At 42.1% G+C, this 20,131-nt stretch overlaps 1 protein-coding gene and 1 long non-coding RNA gene across 2 annotated transcripts in view; one reads left to right on the top strand and one right to left on the bottom strand.

Moving 5' to 3' along the window:
• Lpcat2 (lysophosphatidylcholine acyltransferase 2) overlaps positions 1-2,870 on the top strand; it is a 59,832-nt gene extending 56,962 nt beyond the window's left edge. Inside the window, exon 14 of the mRNA XM_005369592.2 lies at positions 876-2,870. Coding sequence (XP_005369649.1) covers positions 876-1,060 — 185 coding nt within the window. The 3' untranslated portion in view covers positions 1,061-2,870. The remainder of the gene's footprint in view (positions 1-875) is intronic.
• Positions 2,871-19,983: 17,113 nt separating this feature from the next.
• Positions 19,984-20,131, bottom strand: part of LOC101986340 — a 4,673-nt gene continuing 4,525 nt past the window's right edge. Inside the window, exon 3 of the long non-coding RNA XR_258884.1 lies at positions 19,984-20,071. This is a non-coding gene — a long non-coding RNA (uncharacterized LOC101986340). The remainder of the gene's footprint in view (positions 20,072-20,131) is intronic.

Below are 20,131 nucleotides of genomic sequence, written 5' to 3'. Positions count from 1 at the left end.
TGTAGACCAGGCTGGCCTCGAACTCACAGAGATCCGCCTGCCTCTGCCTCCCGAGTGCTGGGATTAAAGGCGTGCGCCACCACCGCCCGGCTTCATGGTCTCTTTCTTTAACTTCCTCCAGGCCCTCTCAGTGCATCTCACTTCCAACATTGCTTCCTTTTTTTACGACTAACCACTGAGCCCGATTAGCACTGCACAAACGCACACGGGTGTGGGACCGTCCCCTGGGCCATGGGCTGTCTGGTGACCTATCAGTGGCTAGAGTTTAGTTTTGTTTTTCAGTTCAACCTTTTTCTTTTCAGAACACACACAATCTTTCCCTTCCCCTAATACTATGTTCATCCAAAGTTTGCAAAATATTTGAGGAATTTAAGTAGTTTTTAAACTAAGCGTTGACATTTTTTACTTTGGTCTACGTTTTTGGGCATCCTATAAGTGAGCTTTGTATCTGGCATTTTTCACTCAGTGCATGTGGTCCTAATGCATCATCATTGGCCACTCGCTTGCATTGCGGTCATTATGCTCCATGACTATGCTACAGTTTCATTTGTTGCTGCTGTTGAAAGACATCTGAACTCTTTTCTTTCTTCCCTGTTATGAATGATATTGGCAGGAATATTCTCATACCTGTCTTCAGGTGTAATTCACAGTTTCCATAGGTTGTGTACCTCAGAACAGAATTAGTGAGTCGCTAAAAATATGTGTCTGTAACTTGACTATTGCAGAGTGGTTGCACAGTTTATGATGTCATCAGAAGTTTTTTGAGCTGAGTAACAGTATTCTGCAGTCATTGTATAGTTAAGATCTTTTGTTACGTTTCATCATGCCAAAAGAAGAAACACCCTAATTTATTGATTTTTTTTTCTTCCTTCTAGAGGAATTCAAAAGTTTTGCCCTAAAGCACCCAGAATATGCCAAGATCTTTACAACGTACTTAGACCTCCAGACATGCCATGTGTTTTCGTTGCCAGATGAAGTCCAGACAGCTCACTCTGGGGCTAGTAATAAAGTCAGCCCTGAGAAGCATGAGGAGGGCGCCTCAGACAAAAAGGTCGATTGAGTCGGTGTCCCCGTGAGGAAAGCTCTCCTCCTGCCTGTCGTTGGGAAGGTGTTTGTTGACAGCATTGGACGTGTGCTTAGCAACTAATGATGTTCAAAACAGAAAGCTTTTTTACTAAAATGACATATTTTCTTCCTAAAATGCTTTTATTAAGCTGCATATATCAAGTAAGTTCCTTTTGTCTTACATTGTGCTCTTACTGGTTGCTTTAACTGGCAATAAATACTGTATATTTTGTGAATTTTTCAATTCAGTTTTCATAATAAACTCACTGGTCTTCCTCTGTATTGGCCAACATTGGTCAACACTGTGAGTTTAGCAAGTACAAATGATTTTCAGTTCTTCCACATATAATAATACTGTGTTTTCTCTAATTGCTTCCCTTTCTGGAAGTAAGGATAAGGAATCTGAAAAGCATGGCAGAATTTTGTATTTTTATCTTTGTAGGCTTATTTCCCCATTTAGATTTCAGTTTCCTCTGTCACTGGCCAGGAGCGGGGAGCGCACCCTTAGCTAGATGTCACCTTCTAAGAGTGCACACTCCCCTTGAGATGCATCTCTATTGCAAGTTTGTTTTTTGTTTTTTGTTTTTTTTCAAATGCCTCCTAAGGTCATCAGGTCTTTTTCTGCTATCCATAGTATAAAAGGGACCGTGTTTCAAAATGACCGCAGTGGCCACAGCTGAGTGGGAATTGCCTTATTGAAGGGAACAGTGATTGCCTAATGGGAAAATGAATTGTTTGCTACAGAGTTGAATTGAATTTGAGTTGGCTGGTTCTGAAGGTAGCACTTTCCCAACAGATAAATCAGATTTGCTCTATTTATATAATGGTCAAATTAGTATATTTTACCATCCAATTCAAGAGAGAGTTTTATTGTGTTTAATTTTCCTCTCAAACTTTAGAGTTTGTCAGAACTATCCACATGGAAAACAGATGCTTCCAATGTATCACCAACAGCCAAGGAATCCAAAAGCTTGGTTTGTCAATGCGTGGCCACAGTCTACACCCAGGCAGAAATCCAACAGCAACGTAGCCCCTCTATATTAGGTGAAAATTTCTCCAAATTCCATTTTTATGGGGACCCATGTCTGCATGCTCTTAATATCACTTACATTTGCACTTTCGAATGAAGGACCAATTTGTTAAAAGAATGTACAAAAATAATTGGTTACTGTTCTGCATTTAGTCTTTGATACCAAATGCTTTGCTCTGGCTAGGTTCCAGAATCTACTAGCCAGTCTGCCTTAAGTTAGAGTTTTCAAGTCCGTTTTGAGGCTCTGAAGTTTCTGGGACGCGCTGGAGACTACATTTAATCAAGGACCGAGATTCTGAACTACTTTCACACATGAAGCAGGTGTTTTCTAAGTTAACGACTAAATACATACTTGGATATTTGAGCAGCAGAGTTTTATTCTTAAGTATATGTAATTATTTACTTTTCATGTGTATTAAAGCACTTTTAAGAGGCGTTAGAGGAGCTGAAGCAATTGCTTAAGTAATTAATTATGCTAAGTAATGTTTACACTCATGTCTGCCAGACACAGTAGATGTATGTACTCAGGTAAGCCCAGGAAGCCCACATGTTAATCCACTAATCATGGGAGAGTAACATTCGGAATTAGAGGCTTTCTGTGAGGCTCTCAGAAATGATCCCATCATTTCCTTGTTTTTATACATCAACTTCTGTCAGTATGGTGTTTCTATTTTACGGTTTCATCAGTGAACAAACAAATTTGCAATGTAAAACTTGGCAACTACAAGGTTCTGGTTTTATGATGTTTATCTCAAATATACTTTTTTACTTAAAAATACCACAGTTTGAGTGTGAGTTTACATAATGATGGCTGTAGTTCATCGTTTTCTTTCATTTATTTTATTATGCTCTACTGCAAAAAACCCAGACTTTACCCAAAGTTATAGTAGTGTTGGTCTTTAGATACATTTATTTTTATTTTATGTTATGTGGGTGGTTTTGCCTGCTTGTTTGTCTGGGCATCATGTGTGTGCAGTGCCCACGGAGGCCAAAGAGGATCCTGTGGGCCTGGAGTTATGGATGGTGGTTAATCACCATGTAGGTGCTGGAAGCAAACCTGGGTCTTCTAGAAAAGCAGCCAGTGCTCTCATCCACTGCGCCAGCTCTCTAGCGCCATGTGGTTATTCCTAAGAAGCTGGACCTGACTGGCTGAATGCTCCATCATTCCTTACTGAGCAGCCCTGGACCTTCCTGCCCTGCCAATTTCTTCTAGAGGGGCTTTTCTCCTCTTAAGATTGAAAATTAGAAATTAATCTAGCAATCCACTATGGTCATATATACTAATTTGTAGAGGGAAAATAAGAAATGTTATTTCTTAAAACATTTAGTAAGTAAAGCACATTTCAATCAAAATAGTTCTACTGGGAGATTTTGATGTGCCAAGTTGCTTAGAGACCGCGGTTGTTTGCATCACGTGTGGTTAGCTTTCCTCTTCCGGCTGTGATGATCAGTGGTGATAGCTCTAACTGGATATATATTTAACTTACATTTGCGGCTGGATGTGGGCGCACACTGCTGCTGGTTTTACTCTCTGCTCTGTTGTCCCTTTTGGGGACCCACCACCAAGCTCCCAGATAAATCACACACAGATTCTTATTCTTTCATATGAATGCCCAGCCTTAACTTGACTCATTTCTTAATAGCTTTTCTTAACAATTATCCCCACTACCTTTTGCCTCTGGGCTTTTTCCTTTTCTTGCTTCTGTACTATTACTGACCCTCTTACTCGGGCTAGGTAGCTGGGCCCTAGCATCCTGCTCTCTCCTAGTTCCCCTGGTTCTTGTGCTCCTCCTCCCAGATTTCTTCTTCTAATTATTTATTCTATTTATTTTCTCTACATTTTATTTATTTACTAATTCTATTTATTCTCTCTGCCAGCCCCACCTATCCTTTCTCCTGCCGTTCAGCTCTTTATTAGACCATCAGGTGTTTTAGACAGGCAAAGAATCATAGCTTCACAGAGTCAAACAAATGCAGCAGAAACAAAAGCAACACATCTTTACATGGTTAAACAAATGTTCCAGAGCATAAACAGATGTAACACACCTTAAAGTAATATGCTACAACAGCACACCTTTAATTCCAGCGCTTGGAAGACAGAGGTAGGCGGAGCTCTGAGTTCGAGGCCAGTCTGGTCTATAAAGCCAGTTTTAGGAGAGCCAGGGTTACACAGAGAAACTTTGTCTCAAACACAAACAAGCAAACAGAGAACCCCATATTAATTTATTTGGGGGTGGGGGCATAGGCATGCTGTGACCATCTGTGTGGATGCCAGAGGATAACTTACTGTACTCGGTTCTCTTTTTCCACCATGTGAGTTCTGGGAAGCGAACCCAGGTCATTGGACTTGGCAACAAGTGCCTTTCTTCAGTGAACATCTCACCCGCCCACCTCTGCCACCAGAGTTCAGTGCAGAGTGACTGACTCCCTTGGGAAGGCATGGGTTCTGCGCTCTGCATGAGGTACAGCGGCAAAGCTGCCTGATTCACAGGCTCAGAAGCTCTCCCCATCATATCATTCCAAACACAGGGTGTTTAATTGGAGGCAATGTGTTTTTCTCAAACAGAGGGACGTGACCTGTATGGAACAGACAGGCTTTTTGCTATGAAAGCCTTTGGATGTTTTGTCTTTATATGGCAATTATCAAAGAAGATAAGATACTTATAGAAAGCCCTTTGCTAGGAAAGCAAACGTATTTATGATGTGTTAATCTCTACCCTCCCTGTACTTGGATGAACTTTCTGGGCTTTTTGGTCTTGTTGGTTAAATCGTTGTTATGTCTTAGGAGTCAAATGCCTTCCATAGGTTTCTGTATTTGAACATTTGGCCACATTTGAGAGGTGACACAAATTTCAGGAGGTGGAACCTTGACGAGGAGATAGATCTCCAGAGAGAGACCTTGAGATTTAGAGCCGGATCCAGTTTCTTGTCCTCTCTGCTTCTGAATCCTAAGCAGCTCATTTGAACACTCAGTGGAGCATGGATATTCTATCACTAGTTCCAGTGAACAAACACTAGAACTCAGTAAGTTGTTACGTGTGCAATTAAGTCAGAATTTACCTGCTTCCAACAGCCGTGCTTTTACCCACGAGCTACAGCTCCATACTGCCTGCTATACAGAATTTACAGATTTAGATCTGTCCTGTGTTTTCTCACTTGTAGGTTCCAGGTATCACATTGTGACTTCGTTCTTAAGTGGAAAAAAGATAGATGTGATTAAGAATGGTTGTGGGACCCAGATTGGGGATATGACTGAGCATTTTGGGGGTTTCTGGCTCTGACATGGAGGTTCTAAATACCTGTAACCTCAGTTTGGGGGATCTGATGCCCTCTTCTGGCCTCTTTGAGCACCAGCAATATACATTCAGACAAACCCTCATAGACACAAAAGAAAAATAAATTTTAAAACGAAGAGAGAGAGAGAAAAGGAATGGTCTGGACAGCGAGCCATGATTGAGATGAAGTAAGGCAGAGGAACTGCAGGCTGGGGAGGGCAACACCTCTGTCCTTTGAACATGTCCTTTGTTATGGTCCCACCCTCCTGTGTGAATTCTCCACGTTTCTGTAAACGAGAGGTGAGGTGAGCTTCAGGATGCTACAGAAGCATGCCCCTGGGGTTAGTGCTGGAGCCTGGGGGTCTCCACTTCTCACCCTCTGCCATGGTGCCATGGCAGTCACAGAAGAGCCCAGAGGTGGAGCTGAGGGTCAAGGCATCCATTCCAGCTGTTGGGGACAGTATTCACCCTGCTGGTGCCCCTCCCATCCTGTGAATGTGCCTGCCGTGCAGGAAGCATGGCAATCATTTCATAGCATGAGCTAGACATCACTCCTCCAGTTAAAGCTTAGCAAAGGCCACAGTTCCAATACGGGTAAAGGAAAACATTGAGCCTGGTGCATAGCATCCTCACGGCCCGACTCTTCGCTGCGTGCTGCATCTCAGCTGTCCTCAGTCTCCCTTCTCACCAAATCCCCGGCCCAATGTCTTGCCTTCCTGCAAGCTGGCTAAAGTCACTTCCGGTCTCGGAGTGGCTCTGCTGCCTTCTCGGATAGACTATTCGCCTGATCTATCTTCCATGACTTTCTGGTTTTCGGGTTTTAAAAACAACTCCACCCAGTACAGCTCACATTTCGTACAATGCTTGTTTTTGTTTATTCACGGGGCTGGGTAACCATCACCATGATGTAATGTTATCACCCTGTCATATGCGTTCAGATTTTAAATCAAATGTCATATCGTCTTTGGGGATTGCCCGTCGTCGGTTAGATAAAGCTATGGACGCTCTCAGTCCCGCTACCGTTCTTGTTACACTTACCTGAACTTAGTTATTCGTGCGCATCCTTGCCGTCCGCCATTTCTAGTGTGTAGGTTTCCCCGACGCATGATGTTTGCTGGAGACATAACGGTAACACTATCTTTCGTTTAGTGTTCTTCACATGGTATAAGAGAAAATCTTTACAGCAAACTTAAAAATCTAGACTTATATTGTCTCTGAAGCTCACATAAAAGTCAAGGCCAGAGAGTTACTTCTCGTTGAGAGTTACGTAACTGTGAGCACTGGGTAGGAATTCAAACCCAAGGCTGCCTGGCTCACCATGAGAGGACTTCTGATTTAGCTAATGTAATCTGGACCCATAAAATAACCAAGGAACTACATGTCAGGCCGAGGCTTCCAGAAACATGGAAACTAGATAATCTGAGAACCCCTCAGCCACAAAACCTCTAGAATGCTAACCATCACAAGCATGAATGCAGACACAGAGATGAGAGTACAGTGTTCGAAGGGCGGTCCTCAGTGCCAAAACAGAAAAGAGCCACGACTCAGGCCACTGGAGGGGATGAAGACTTCAGCTGTCCTGTGGACACGTGCCAGGCTTGCTAAGGAAGAGGGTCTAGAAGCAAAAGGTAAGGCTTTGGTTTATGGTGGTGGGGAATCAGAACAGGCATCTCAGCAGAGAAGAATGTGTTTGCTAAATGCTCGGTATAAGAGTGACTTGAAAAAGAAAGTTCATCTTCTGCCTAAGGAATACAATGAGGAGAGTTTTTCTCATCTTGGGTACTAGAATGCAAGGTGACAACTGATATTTTTATTTTCCATTTCAATTCTTTTAACTGTATGGGGACTCACTTCTTAGTCTGATATATGTCCTGGTGCATGTGCACTTATGAAGATAATATACATCTGAAATGAGTCTTTTATAGTCCATATGGGTCTTGGGTTATTTATCCTGCCTTACAGGTTTTTTCCTCCCCTCACCCTGTATGTGTGGATGTGTGTTTATGTATAATGGACTTGATACAGCTTGACTTCAAACAGTAATAGGCCTTTAACACGGGATGCTCACGATATTTATTCTTTGACTTAATTCCACCACATGATGGGTGCTGACGTCAAGTATCGTGTGTGTGTCTTAAATCCCTCAAGGAACAGGTTTACCATTTTTATTCTAAACAGTAAATTGTATGTAAGAGAGAGAATCTGAGAGGGGAAGAAAAGCTCCTTTATATTTATTTCCATATCTAGTTCCTATTTCTGGCTTGTTTCCTTCCTTTCCCTCCCTCCCCCTGTATCTCTCTGCCTTTTCATTACTTCAGAATGTTATTGAACAACACAGCTTTATGAAAATGATTCTTACAGCTTCCTTTGTTTTGATTAGGCTTCTGTCTTCATTTTTGAAGAATATGTGTTTCCTGGATAAATAATCCTAGGTTATACCTGCCCCCCTCCACACACACACAAGCGTGTGCGCTTTCAGAATTTAGAGATCCCACTGTTACCCTTCCTCCTGTTTCTGATGAACAATTAACAGCAATTTTCTTCATAGTTTTAGCCTATGTAATGAATTCTCTTGTTTTCATTTTATTCTTATTATTTGTGTGTGGGTATTTTGCCTGCATATGTGTCTCTATACCGTGTATGTGTAGTGCCTGCCTGAAGAGGCCAGAAGGGGCCGTGGGTCCCCTGGATCTGGAGTTACAGATGGTTGTGAGTTGTCCAATGAGTGCTGGGAAGTGAACCTGGACCCTCAGGAAATGTGACCAGGGCTCATAACTATTATATACCCAGTATAGAGGCATCTCTATACTATATTCTTATCATCAGCCTACTTGCAACATTTTTCTCTTATTTCTGGTCTTAGAGAATTTTAGTATCGTTTACCTAGATGTGATCTTCTTTCTTTTTGTATGTGTCTAGGGAGTCTGTTTTTTATTACTTCTTTTATTTTTGAGATTATGATATGATTACAGTTTCTCTCTTCCCTTTCTTCCCTCCAAACTCTCCCAGACATCTCTTCTTGTCTTTCAAATTCATACTCTTTTTTTCCTTATTCTTTTTCATTGTCATTGCACACGTGTGTGTATATGTGTATATGTGTGTGTTCCTAAAGACATGACTATAGTTTTGTTTCTGCGACTGACCACGTGGTATTGGATGGCAGAGCAGTGTACTCTTCCCTAGGAAAACTGCTTCTCCCACTCTCAGCCTTCCTTAGTCTCCTGTGGTTCTTTGTGTAGGACTGAAGCCTCCTGGGCTTTCCCTGTCCACTCCAGCATGGCTATTGTTGTTCCTGTTTGGCTCATGTTTAAGCAGTCATGGTGGTGGTGGTATTTCTTTTGTTGAACCTTTTCCAATGTTTAAGCTTGCTCTTCCCATCATGTTTGTAAAATGAATGGCTGCGGAAAGTTCTCCAGACATTTGGGAATTGATAAAAGAAATCATGAGACATTGTGGGAAAGGGAAGGATATGGTAAACGAAGAGAGTGGTTTCAGTACCCTTGAGTTTTCTAAATTATGTTTGATAACTAAATCGGAAATGACCCTGTATGATTAGCTCTAAATGTATCTAGGAGCAGTATTAACGATGGCATTATAAATGTGTGAGAGTAAAGGGACCCCAGAGTAACACCTGTGTACCTAAACTGGTAGGTGACACTCAGACACAAAGGGATTGCACCTACCCAGAGCAACCACTCAAAAACCTGTAAAAGATACTCTAGAAACACTACGAGTAAATTGAGATGGAATTAGAAAAATGTTCAGAAAGTCAGGGAAGAGAAAAGCCAAAAGCAGCAAATAACCAAACCAAAACAAAAGACAGATGAAAGCCTCAACGTCTTAACAACTGAATGGAGTGTGAAAACTTTAAATGGACTATTTAAAAGGCAGAAACTGGTCTGTTGAATGAAAAAAGAATTACACAACTGTATACTGTCTGTAAGAAACTCTCTTCAAGCATAACCATGTTAGGTATCGTGTTTGAGCTGTCCAAAGAAACAGACCAAGCCCAAAAGATGTGTGTGTACATGCGTACGTGTACAGATACATACAAATATGTGTATATGTATATCCAGAGGGAGAGGGAAAGAATTTAAACACGTCTTACACAACTGTAGAGGCTGGAAGATCCAAAATCTTCAAAGTCTCTTGTAGACTGGAGACCCAAGGAAGGCTTGATGTTACAGCATAAACTCAGGTACAGTTTGAAGGCAGAAATTCCTTTTCTCAAGGGGACCCCAGCCTGTTTTTCCTTAACTGAGTGCTAAGTATGAACCTCTCATTTATTCAAAAATTGGGAAAACGAGCCAGCAAGATGACGCCACAAGTAAAGGCAACGACATGTGCACCTGCTTGCATATTCTCTCTCCCTCCACCCCACCTTCCTGTTTCTTCCTCCCTTACTTCCTCCCTCTCTCCCTCCCTTTCTCTCCTCCTCTCATGTGTACAATAAATAAAATAAAATAGAACTGGGTGAAAGACCCTTCTGAGACCCACTGGGACCACTGAGATGGAACTGGATTAAAATAGCATTGATCAACTCACCTCCAGAAGCCTGACTGCTAGACCACCATGGATGTTCTGAGTCTCCTAGAATTAGTGTTGGTTCAGAGTCAATGTCCAATAATTCTCCAAAGGCCTGCTACTTCCTTTTCTACAATGCAATTATCTTACCATTCTGTGTGAGGAAGGTTGGGGAAATTTTTTGTTTTATAACTGCCAAATGTGTCAAAGTTCGGAGGCCAAATGTCTCCAGCCCATTAGATTCTACCTACATGTCCGTTTGATTTTTTTGTTAATATATTTATTTATGTGCATGTGTCTGTATGCATTTATGTGCGCCGCATGCATGCGGGAGTCTTCAGAGGCCAGAAGACTGTTGTCTTCCCCTAGAACTAGATATATGTGGTCACTAGTTACCATGTGGGGGCTGGGAATCAAACCTGTGTCTTCTACAAGAGCAGGAAGTGCTCTTAATCACTGAGCTATTTCTCTTTCCCACCCCCACTAAATTATTTAAGACTCATTCCTTCTTAACTAGTGTCTTAACCTTAACAGTAGATTGCTAGCTATGGGTTGAGAGTTTGATTAGCAGTCCCTGCCCTGCGAGATGAGCCTCCTTCAGGGCACATAAGGTTTTCAGGTTATTTATATGGTATTTGAGCTGGGATTTCAAACCCCTGAGATCATTTTCTTTCCTTTTTCTGTCCCTTGACATTAGAAGTAAAGAACCAATCTCACTCTGCAGTGTGAGGACTGTGCTCTGCAGAATGCATAGGCAGCCAACTGCTTGCTTCATAAACGGTTGACTCGGAGAGTCCAGTGCTGATGTTTTCCACACCTTCATGGCTGCATCAAGCCATGACCTCGCCATGCTCTTTATTACTAGTAACTGAGTCCCTGATGTCCTTATATATGATCACACTGGAGAAACTATCCCAGAAACCCAGAGCAAATTCCAGAAAGCCCCATCAATCCTCTTTTTCTAGCATGACTTTCCGGCCCAAACTCTAGGGTTAAAACTTCCCCGAAACGGAAGGAAGGTGGTACACGACAGGTTTGCGAATGAAAGTTTCTCAGGAGAGTGGCACTTTCCTTGAACCTTCTGTTATCTGACTGATTAGAACTTCAGTGATGTGGATAAGGCCAGAGCCAAATGACACTGGGACATCTTTGCTTTCTTAACAGCCGTTTATTGTCCTCTTCCATATGTAACTTGACATCCTTGAGAATATTAGGTAAATTCGGCAAATGTAAGAACAGACCCCTGATTTCCAACCAACCGATGAGATAAGGATGCTGTCTATAAGGATTCTGAGGTCTATAGCAAATTTCCTTGCTTTTTTTTTTGTTTTTGTTTTTGTTTTTCTAGCATTAAGGGAGAAGAGTCTAGGGGGACACATGGTGAGATAATCTGCATTCACAAATGCTTACAAAGGCAGTGATTTTTTTTAACCCTTTTTTTAAATCGTATATGTATGGATGTTTTGTCTTCATGTGTGTCTGTGTACTACATGCATGAAGTAACCCCAGAGGCCAGAAGAGGGCATCAGATCCCCTGGAACTGGAGTTAACAGATAGTTGTGAGCAACCCTGTGGATGCTGGGAATCAAACCTGGGTCTTCTGGAAGAACAGCAGTGCTATTAACTGCCGAGCCATCTTTCAGCCTTGCTTTGCTTTAACCCACCTTATGTTTCCGGTGTGGATTTAAACAGTGCCTCATGTGTTTCCCATGGGCATTTGAAAAGCGATGTATGGTATTTTTTGTTGTATCACTATAAAATGCCAAAAGACTCTTACCACACTGGAACATGGACTCCAAGAAACTTGAATCTGTGTTTCCAGACCATAGCCACTGCAATTAGGCTCCAGAATAAAGTCTCATTTTTATCCTCTGAGGTGGCAGTGGTTTTTTGTCAACAGATAGACAGCTAATAAGTAGTGTAGGAGGGTCCTTCTGTTTGTGTTGCTTTCATTGTTTAATCAATAAAGAAACTGCTTGGCCTGATAAAGCAGAACTTAGGTAGGCGGAGAAACAGAACTGAATTCTGGGAGGAAGAAAGCAGAGTCAGGGAGACACCATGGATCCGCAGCCAGAGGTAGATGTGCTGAAACTTTTCTGGTAGGCCATGACCTCGTGGTGATACACAGATTGATAGAAATGGGTTAAACTAAGATGTAAGAGTTAGCCAATAGGAAGTTAGAGCTAATGGGCCAGGCAGTGTTTAAATTAATACAGTTTCTGTGTGAGTATTTTGGGTGTAAGCTAGCCAGGCAGTCGGGAGGACAAGTAGCCTGCTCCTCCTGTTATAAATAAGGAGTTAAGTTTTGTGATTATGGGAGCTGACAGGTCACTAGAGGTTAAAGGTAAGCTTGAGACCTAGGAGGCTCTGTTTCAGTTCAGGTCAAAAGTCAGGAGAACATCAGTGTCCCTGTCCAAGGCAGTCAGGCAGGAGGAGGACATTTCTTCTCAGGGAGGCCTTTCTTACTCAGCTCAGACCTTAGGAGAATGTGTGGGGTCCACCCACTTTTAAGAGGGCAGTCTGCTTTACTTAAGTCTGTGGACTCAAATATTAATCTCATCTAGAAATGCGCAGAAAGGTTACTTAAGCAACTGCTTGAGCATCACATGGTCCAGGTTAGTTAAAATTAAGTACATGACCTTTGGTCTAAAACTACACCTTTAGTTCAAATTTTCCACAAGCTTAAAAATAAAATGCAAAACTACCAAACTGTCTAAGTAGGCTTAAGATCTCTTTGGACTCTGTATTATTCTACTTCTCTAACAAAATATCCACTGCTGGGCACTTGTAACTTAATCTCTTATTTTTCAAGAGTAAAAGCCCAAAGAGCCCAGTATCGGCTGTGGTGATGATGAGAACAGGAGGTAGAATCCGGTCAGGGTTCTGAGAACATCCTTGCTGGAGGCCAGGGATGCCAGAAGGGAGCTCTGGTTCCTGTCTCTTTGTTATCTCCAAAATGAACATCTTCCTGGAGGCTGTATGTGACTGGATGCTGAGACTGAGAGACCTCTCCTGCAACACAGACCCATCCCCTTAGGCTCCCGCCTATGTCTCTGACTTAAATTTCTCTCTAAGACTCATCCGTTGTGGTCCATGGATTTCATTCTTTAAAATCCTAGGGACAAAAGACAAGAATCGGAACTCTGGAAAGCCGCTGGCTCAGACAACTTGGGTGACTGTTGATTCTTCCAGAACCTGGGCTCCCCAAGACAGGTTCTGTTGTTCTCGTGGGTGTCCCAATATTCCTGTCTCACTTGGTATCCTCTGACTGGGGTAACTACCTCAGACAGACAGAATCACGGAGGACACATGTGTGAGGGACAAGAAGCTAAAGAGGGGCCATTCTTCGGGGGTACTTTAAATTCATCTGAGGACACAACCTCAGGGACCTAAACCCCCTCCCCACAGCAGCCCCACTCTTAAAGACTGTACCACTTTTTAGCTTTACCACAGGAGAGCAACCTCCCATTACACAAACCTCTGGGGGACAAAGCATATTTGAAACGTAGCAAATTCTAAGAATAAACATAGTTTTTATGGTGAAAACAAAATATGGTTTCACAAAACAAAAATTGATAAACAGTACATCATCAAATTTTAAATCTTTTACCTTATTGAGGTGAAGGATGACCTACATATTTAGAATAAATTTTTACAAATCAGATATCTAGAAAAGTAATATATAAAATATATAAAGAACTCCCAAAGTCCATTGGTAAAAATAAGACAATCCAATTAGAAAGTGGCTAAGAGATCCGAGCAGACACCTCAGAGATGCAGCAGATGGTTGATGGGATGTCCATGAAGGGATGTCCGACATTATTATGTCAGGAGGTGCAAATTAAATCCCAATGGAACACTGATGCATACTTAGCAAATAACAAGAATAAGAGTTTGTGACACTATCAACTACTGACAAGGCAGCGGGGCGCTAGACACGTTGTCACGGGTGTGACCTGGTGTGACTCTGGAAAACAGGTACCTGGCAACTTCTTTAAAAAAAAATTTCAACGACTCAGTGACCAAACCACTATTCTAAACATTAGCCTCAGAAAAATGGATGCTTTTATTCAAACAAGTTTTACATAAGCATTTGTAGCGGCCTTATTCATGATAACCAAAAATGTGTAGACAAACCAAATATACCTTAAGAAGTGGATACACTGTAATGTTTTTAGAATATTGTAGGAAATAAATTTGAGGCTGTAAAGAAAGAGAGCACTCCTCCAAGCAAAGTGTCTGGCCAGGGCAAACCCTTAACCAAGAGTGGAAGTTCAGAAGATCAAATACACAGGAAATGCACTTGGTCTTGATTCTAATTCAGGTGGTGACTGTGTCTGTTCCCATTGGCTGAGGACTGTCACAGTCTCATTCGATTGGCCAGTCTTAAAGAACTGACTCCAGGAGAATGAAGAAGGAAGGAGAAGGGGGTTACTACTCTACGCCATGAATTTCTAGAATGCAGAGGGGATTTTTGTGTAAAGAAACATTTTACCAGTTTGGGGAGGGCCTTAAGACATTTATATAATAGTCTTATGAGGTGAGGAAAAGATTTGAATTCCATGTTTACACAAGTTTTATAGAATTTGGAAAAAAGACTCATTTAATAATTTTTACACTATTGAGTGAAAAAGAACAAACCATTGATAAAAATCAACAATCTGGATGAATCAGTATGACATAAGAGAAGAGCTAATTCCTACTGGTTACAGATAAATGATAATTCCTTTTTCACGACATTATTGAAATGACAAAATTATGAAAATAGAAAACGGGTCAGTGCTTACCATGGGCCAAGCAGATAGGAAGGATGGAAGGAATGAGATGTAGACTCGCTATAAACAGCAGCATAAGGAACCCTTGTAATGGAAGTATCCGTGTCAACACCACCACCCTGATCGTGGCAGTGAAGGATAGCTTGGCTAAGTGGCAGCCCAGGGAAAGCTACACAGAGTGCACAATCTCTGTGTTACAATTGCTGGTGAATTTACAGCCATCTCTGTTGTAATCCGCTGGCCTGGTCTGTCACCTAGGTACCCTGTTCCTTTAAGAGACAGAGCTTCACCCACTCCCAGCCTCCCCCACTTCTGCCCTTCTCCCCAGCCCCCCCCCCCCGCCCTTTTGCCCATTTGCTGGAGAGGCAAAAGCTGTCTCACCTTCCCCCCTCAATAATCCATTCTCTCTGAATGATGTATCTGTATGTCTCTCACCCACCCAGGTCTCCCACCCCCCCAAGGGGACCTGCCAAGGCCTCTGGTGGCCCACCACTGCCCCTCATGGGACCTGTTTCGGGTCACCACACATTTATGAATGATAACCCTCTTCCCCAAAAACAATCTGTTAAAAAATAATTGGAAAAGTTGATTATAGGAAAAGTCATCTTAGGAATATAACATGAGCAAAAACACATCTTTAAAATGTTTTAAAATCATAAGGGAACACTATGAGACCCATTCTGTCAGTCTTATTGAAGTTTATATCAAATGAGCATTTCTTTAAAAGATTTATCTTTAATTATGTGCAGGGATAGGATTGTAAGTATGAGTACCCTCGGAGTCCAGAAGAGGGCATTGGATCTCCCAGAGGTGGAGTTACAGTAGGTTGTGAGATGCCCGGCATAAGTACTAGGAACCCAACTTAGGTCCTCTGTAGGAGGAGTAAGCACTCAACCACTGATCCATCTTTAAAGCTCCTCAAATATTTTAAATAAAAATCTAATCAATCTAATGTAAGGAAAAAATGCATTCTGTATATATAGTTAAACATGACACTACCCACAGATTCAATTATTTAAAATAAAGTGGTTTTTTGTTTGTTTTTGTTTTTTGTCCTTTTTGGTTTTGAGACAGGGTTTCTCTGTGTAGCTCTTGTTGTCCTGGAATTCACTCTTTAGACCAGGCTGGCCTGGAACTCAGATCTACCTACCTCTGCCTCCTGAGTGCTGGGATCAAAGGTGTGTGCCACCAGCATCCAGCATACATGGTTTGTTGTTATTGTTTGTTTTGTAAGAGAAGGGGCTGGAGAGTTGGCTCATCATTTAAGAGCACTGGCCACTCTTCCAGAGGACCCAGACTGGATTCCCAGCAGCTATATGGCACCTCAGAGCTGTCTGTAGCTTCAGTCCCAGGCATTCCAATGCCATCTCTGGCCTCAACAAACACTGCATGCAAGTGGTGCATAGACCTGCATGCAAGCAAAAACCCATACACACAAATGAATAAGAAAATAATTAGAAAAGAGAAATCCTGAAGGTTAGTGGTCTACAGGTAACCCCTAGTAAGCACCCTGATATATCTGCATATCGTGTTAAATCTTTAACTGAAGCAATAGATTGCCCCAGAGTTGTGTGTGCTCCAGTAGAGTTCCAGGAGAGAAACCTTGACACTGAAACCCAACAAGGAGAAGTGTCTCAACTATTCTACTTCATGTATGAGTAAATTATCAAAATTATGGAAATGCATAAAGGACATTAATGGTATGAATTTGTGGTCTCATCCCAGGAATCTAAGGAGGGCTTAGCATTAGAGAATATGTCTGTGTAGTCAAATTTACCTTGTATTAGTGTCCTATGGCATCTAGTACTAACTCATCTCACTGTGTGTCCCTGGGCTAAAACAGAAGTGCCCGTAAGCTTCACTGCTTTCTCCTGTGGGGTTCATGGGAGAAGAAATGTCTGTGCCTTTTGCACCTTCTAGAGGCCACCACATTCCCCAGCTCATGGCTCTCTCTCCTCTGCCTTCAAAGTCTGCAGGGATATTCAAATTGTCTTTGTTTCATTCTGTCTTAACCCTTTCCTGGATTTCTACTTTCAAGAGTCCACCAGGGAAATCCAGGACAGTTTGATTGATTAGTAACTGTAATTACATCTGCAACCTTATTTATATTTATTTATTTATTGCCTTGCAAGGTAGCATATTCATGGGTTTTTAAAAAAACAAAACAGGAAAGGAATAGTTAGGAGTCCAATAGTCTGCCTACGTTCTTCAGGGAAGGAACATCACAGTATAGAAACTGCATTAGTCGGTTTTCCGTTACTATAACACAATACCATGAAAACCAACTTTCAAAGAGGAAGGATGAATTTGGTTCACAGTTCTGAAGGTTCCAGAATCTGGCTTGACAACCCTTGTGGAAAGGCAGCAAGACCGTGGTGAGGAGTGTTTCACGTTGGCTCAAGCTACTTCATGCCAAGCAAAAAGCGAGAAGAAGAAAGGGGCTAGGGTTCCTCACCTCTTTCCAGAGCATGCTAATAAAGTCTTTCAGCTGGGCCACGCCCACTAAAACTCCTGCTGTCTCCCAATAGTCCATGGCCTGGGGACAAAGCTTTAGCACGTGGGCTTTGGAAGATGCAAGATATAGCAATCACAAAAGACTAAACAAGACATTCACAGAATTCTTCCTCACCTTATTAGAAGCATCTCGGTATATAGAGAGAGACTTCCTTCACTTGATCATGTACCAGAAACCAAAAGAAAAATGCACACTTATGAGAACATTCTTCTAAAACCCGGAAGGAGATAAGAATCTACAGTCCTGATTCCAATGTTCCTAGTCACCGTTGCGGTGGAAGTCGTATTCAGCACATGGAGACAAGAAAAGCCAGGCACAGGAAAAGGAAAATAAATCCTAGCCTAACAGTGTACAGGTTAATTAGTTCAGTTAACAAGGGCACTACCCTGAGCAAGGCGTTCTCACCACTAATGTCCAGGCACTTGGGACACTAAAGCAGGAGGAACAGTTTGTGAGTTCAAGGTCAGCCTGGGTTAGAGAGAGAGGGACTCTGTCTCAGAAACAGAACAAAATAGACCAAGGTTGCTATCTAACCACTGTAAAAGAAAATGGTTTAGACGTGTGTGAATCGTCTAAAATAAATTCACAAGAACTTTGTTGAGGAAATTCTGAAGACATTATTGGAATTCATTCACTAAAGACAAGGAAAAAACTAGGAAGACATAATTAAATTTATAGGCTGACTTCATGGGCTAACCACGAAGGTCTCCGTCAATATCTCATAAATTCCAAGCCAATGCAGAGACACTCCCGCTTTGGTCAGTGCTTGTGTGTGCGGGGGCAGAGCTGATAAGCACCCGTGAGGAAGCTAGGTGTAAAGAGCCTGTGTGTGGGCAGGGCAGAGGACTGCAAACTGCAAAGGAGTGCCCAAGAAAGGCCACACGTCTGGTACAGGGCGCTTGTCACCTCAAAGATAACACCTAAAACGGTGACACAGGTGTCCTTGTGATCCAGGTTGGAAGAATGCAAGATAGAGATTGGTGGAGCAGCAGTGAGCCGGAAGATGGCTTCTGCTGTACTCACCCTACCTGACTTGGTTTAAATTCTTCGAACAAATATCTGTGCATACTGTGTACTGCCGGGGTAGATGCCAGCGACACAGTGGTGAACTGGACAAACAGGACATAGTGGAGAAAGCAGATATTTGAAAATGAACACACGCTGAGCATCCCTAATCTTGAAGTTTGAAATAAAAAATGCCCCAAATGTCAAACCTTTTTGAGCACATCCATGATGTCTGAAGTGGAAAAGTTCACACCGGGCCTTAGGAGAAGGTCCTGGGGAACATGCAGAAGCACTAACAAGATGTTACAAAATTATCTTCAGGGGATCAACAGATGGGCAAAAGGTGCTTATGGCTGAGCCTGATGTCCCGGGTTCTACCCCTGGCTCAATCTAATGACTTGAATTCTACCCCTGGAGCCTATGTGGTGGAAGGAGAGAACGCCTATAAAATGTCTTCTAACCTCCGCGAGCACACCATGCCATGTGTATGCATGCACACACTCACAAAATAAATAAATGGATGTAAAAAAAAATGTTGTGAAATGTAAGTGTATTTAGTGTTAAGACTTGAGCCTGTGAGTCGAAGTCCTGACGGGGGAGCCATCCCTGTGATATTGATTCTACCAGACTGGTAGATGAATTAGAATTTCTGTGGCCGTGAAAACGTGGAACCCTGCATGTCCGGAGCCAAATTATCTTGGAATATCCTTAGGTCCCTTAAAAGGCATTTCTTGTCAAGTTCTGTATTTGACCTAAAGATTTTGTGACTATTGGGTGAAATCTAGCAGCAGCTCAAAGGCCAATGACACCGTCAGGTAACAGCAGAGGCCGATACAGGATTTCTCTGCTTTGCTGGGCCCAATCCACCTGATCACCATCACCATAAAATCAAACATGCCTTGAGTTAGAAATGCCTTTGTTATGTTACTATAAAAACATCATGAAAATGTTGCCAGGTTGGAATGTGAATATTGAAATAACTTTAACCTAAGTTCCTGGGCCACTGTACTCATATTTGATATCAGTACAAAATAAAATATATCTGTCATTGTCTTTGAGGCCAGAACTGGTTTTGCATTGACAGGTCCCTTCCCAAGGCATCTTTGTGTGTACGTGCAAATATTTTATAATATTGAAAAACTCCAAGATCTAGAAGCATTTCTGGCTCTAAGTGTTTTATATTAAGGACATCCAACCATGGTGACATGCGTGATGAGCTACAGGAAGAAGAAGAAGAAAACAAAGTCAGACAAGAGACTTTGCACAGCGACACAGATGTAACTGTGAACTGGGGTGAAATCGCACACTACAGAGATGATGGAGTAACTGTGAGCCAGAAGAGGGGTGTCCTCCTCCCTCTCCCTGCCTTCCTTCAGTTAAAACAATGTTCTCAACCTTCCTATTGCCGAGACCCTTTAATTTATTCCTCATGTTGTACTGACCCCCAACCATAAAATGATTTTGTTGCTACTTCATGACTATAATTTTTCTACTGTTAGGAATCTTAATATAATCTAATATGTAGGATACTTGATAGGTGACCCTCAAAGGTTGAGAACCACTGGTTTAAAGTCTTTTAATTTAGAAACAAAGCAAGCTGCACTTAACGCTATGAGGAAATCCTCTCTGCTTTGTGGGACAGGAGGAATGGGCAGAAGTTAGACCCCGTGTGGAGAATGGAGTGTTTCTTTAGATGAAACAAAATGTTCTGGATAAAGCAAGTGCTATTCGTGAAGTCTGTCCTGGTTTATATTGATATTATATATAGTGATAAACATGGTGATCAAAGGCCACTTGGGGAGGAAAGGGTTTATTTCATACGATGTTTCCAGGTTAAAAATTCATCATTGAGCCAAGTCGGGCAGAAACTCAAGGCAGGAACCTGGAGGGAGGAACAGAAGAGGAAGTCATGGAGGATACAGTGCTCTCTGTCTCTCTCTCC

Source organism: Microtus ochrogaster, unplaced genomic scaffold (genome assembly GCF_000317375.1).
Source record: "Microtus ochrogaster isolate Prairie Vole_2 unplaced genomic scaffold, MicOch1.0 UNK54, whole genome shotgun sequence".
Classification (NCBI taxonomy): domain Eukaryota; kingdom Metazoa; phylum Chordata; class Mammalia; order Rodentia; family Cricetidae; genus Microtus; species Microtus ochrogaster.
Note: the sequence above shows the minus strand (reverse complement) of the source record. Positions and strands in the feature narration are given on the sequence as shown.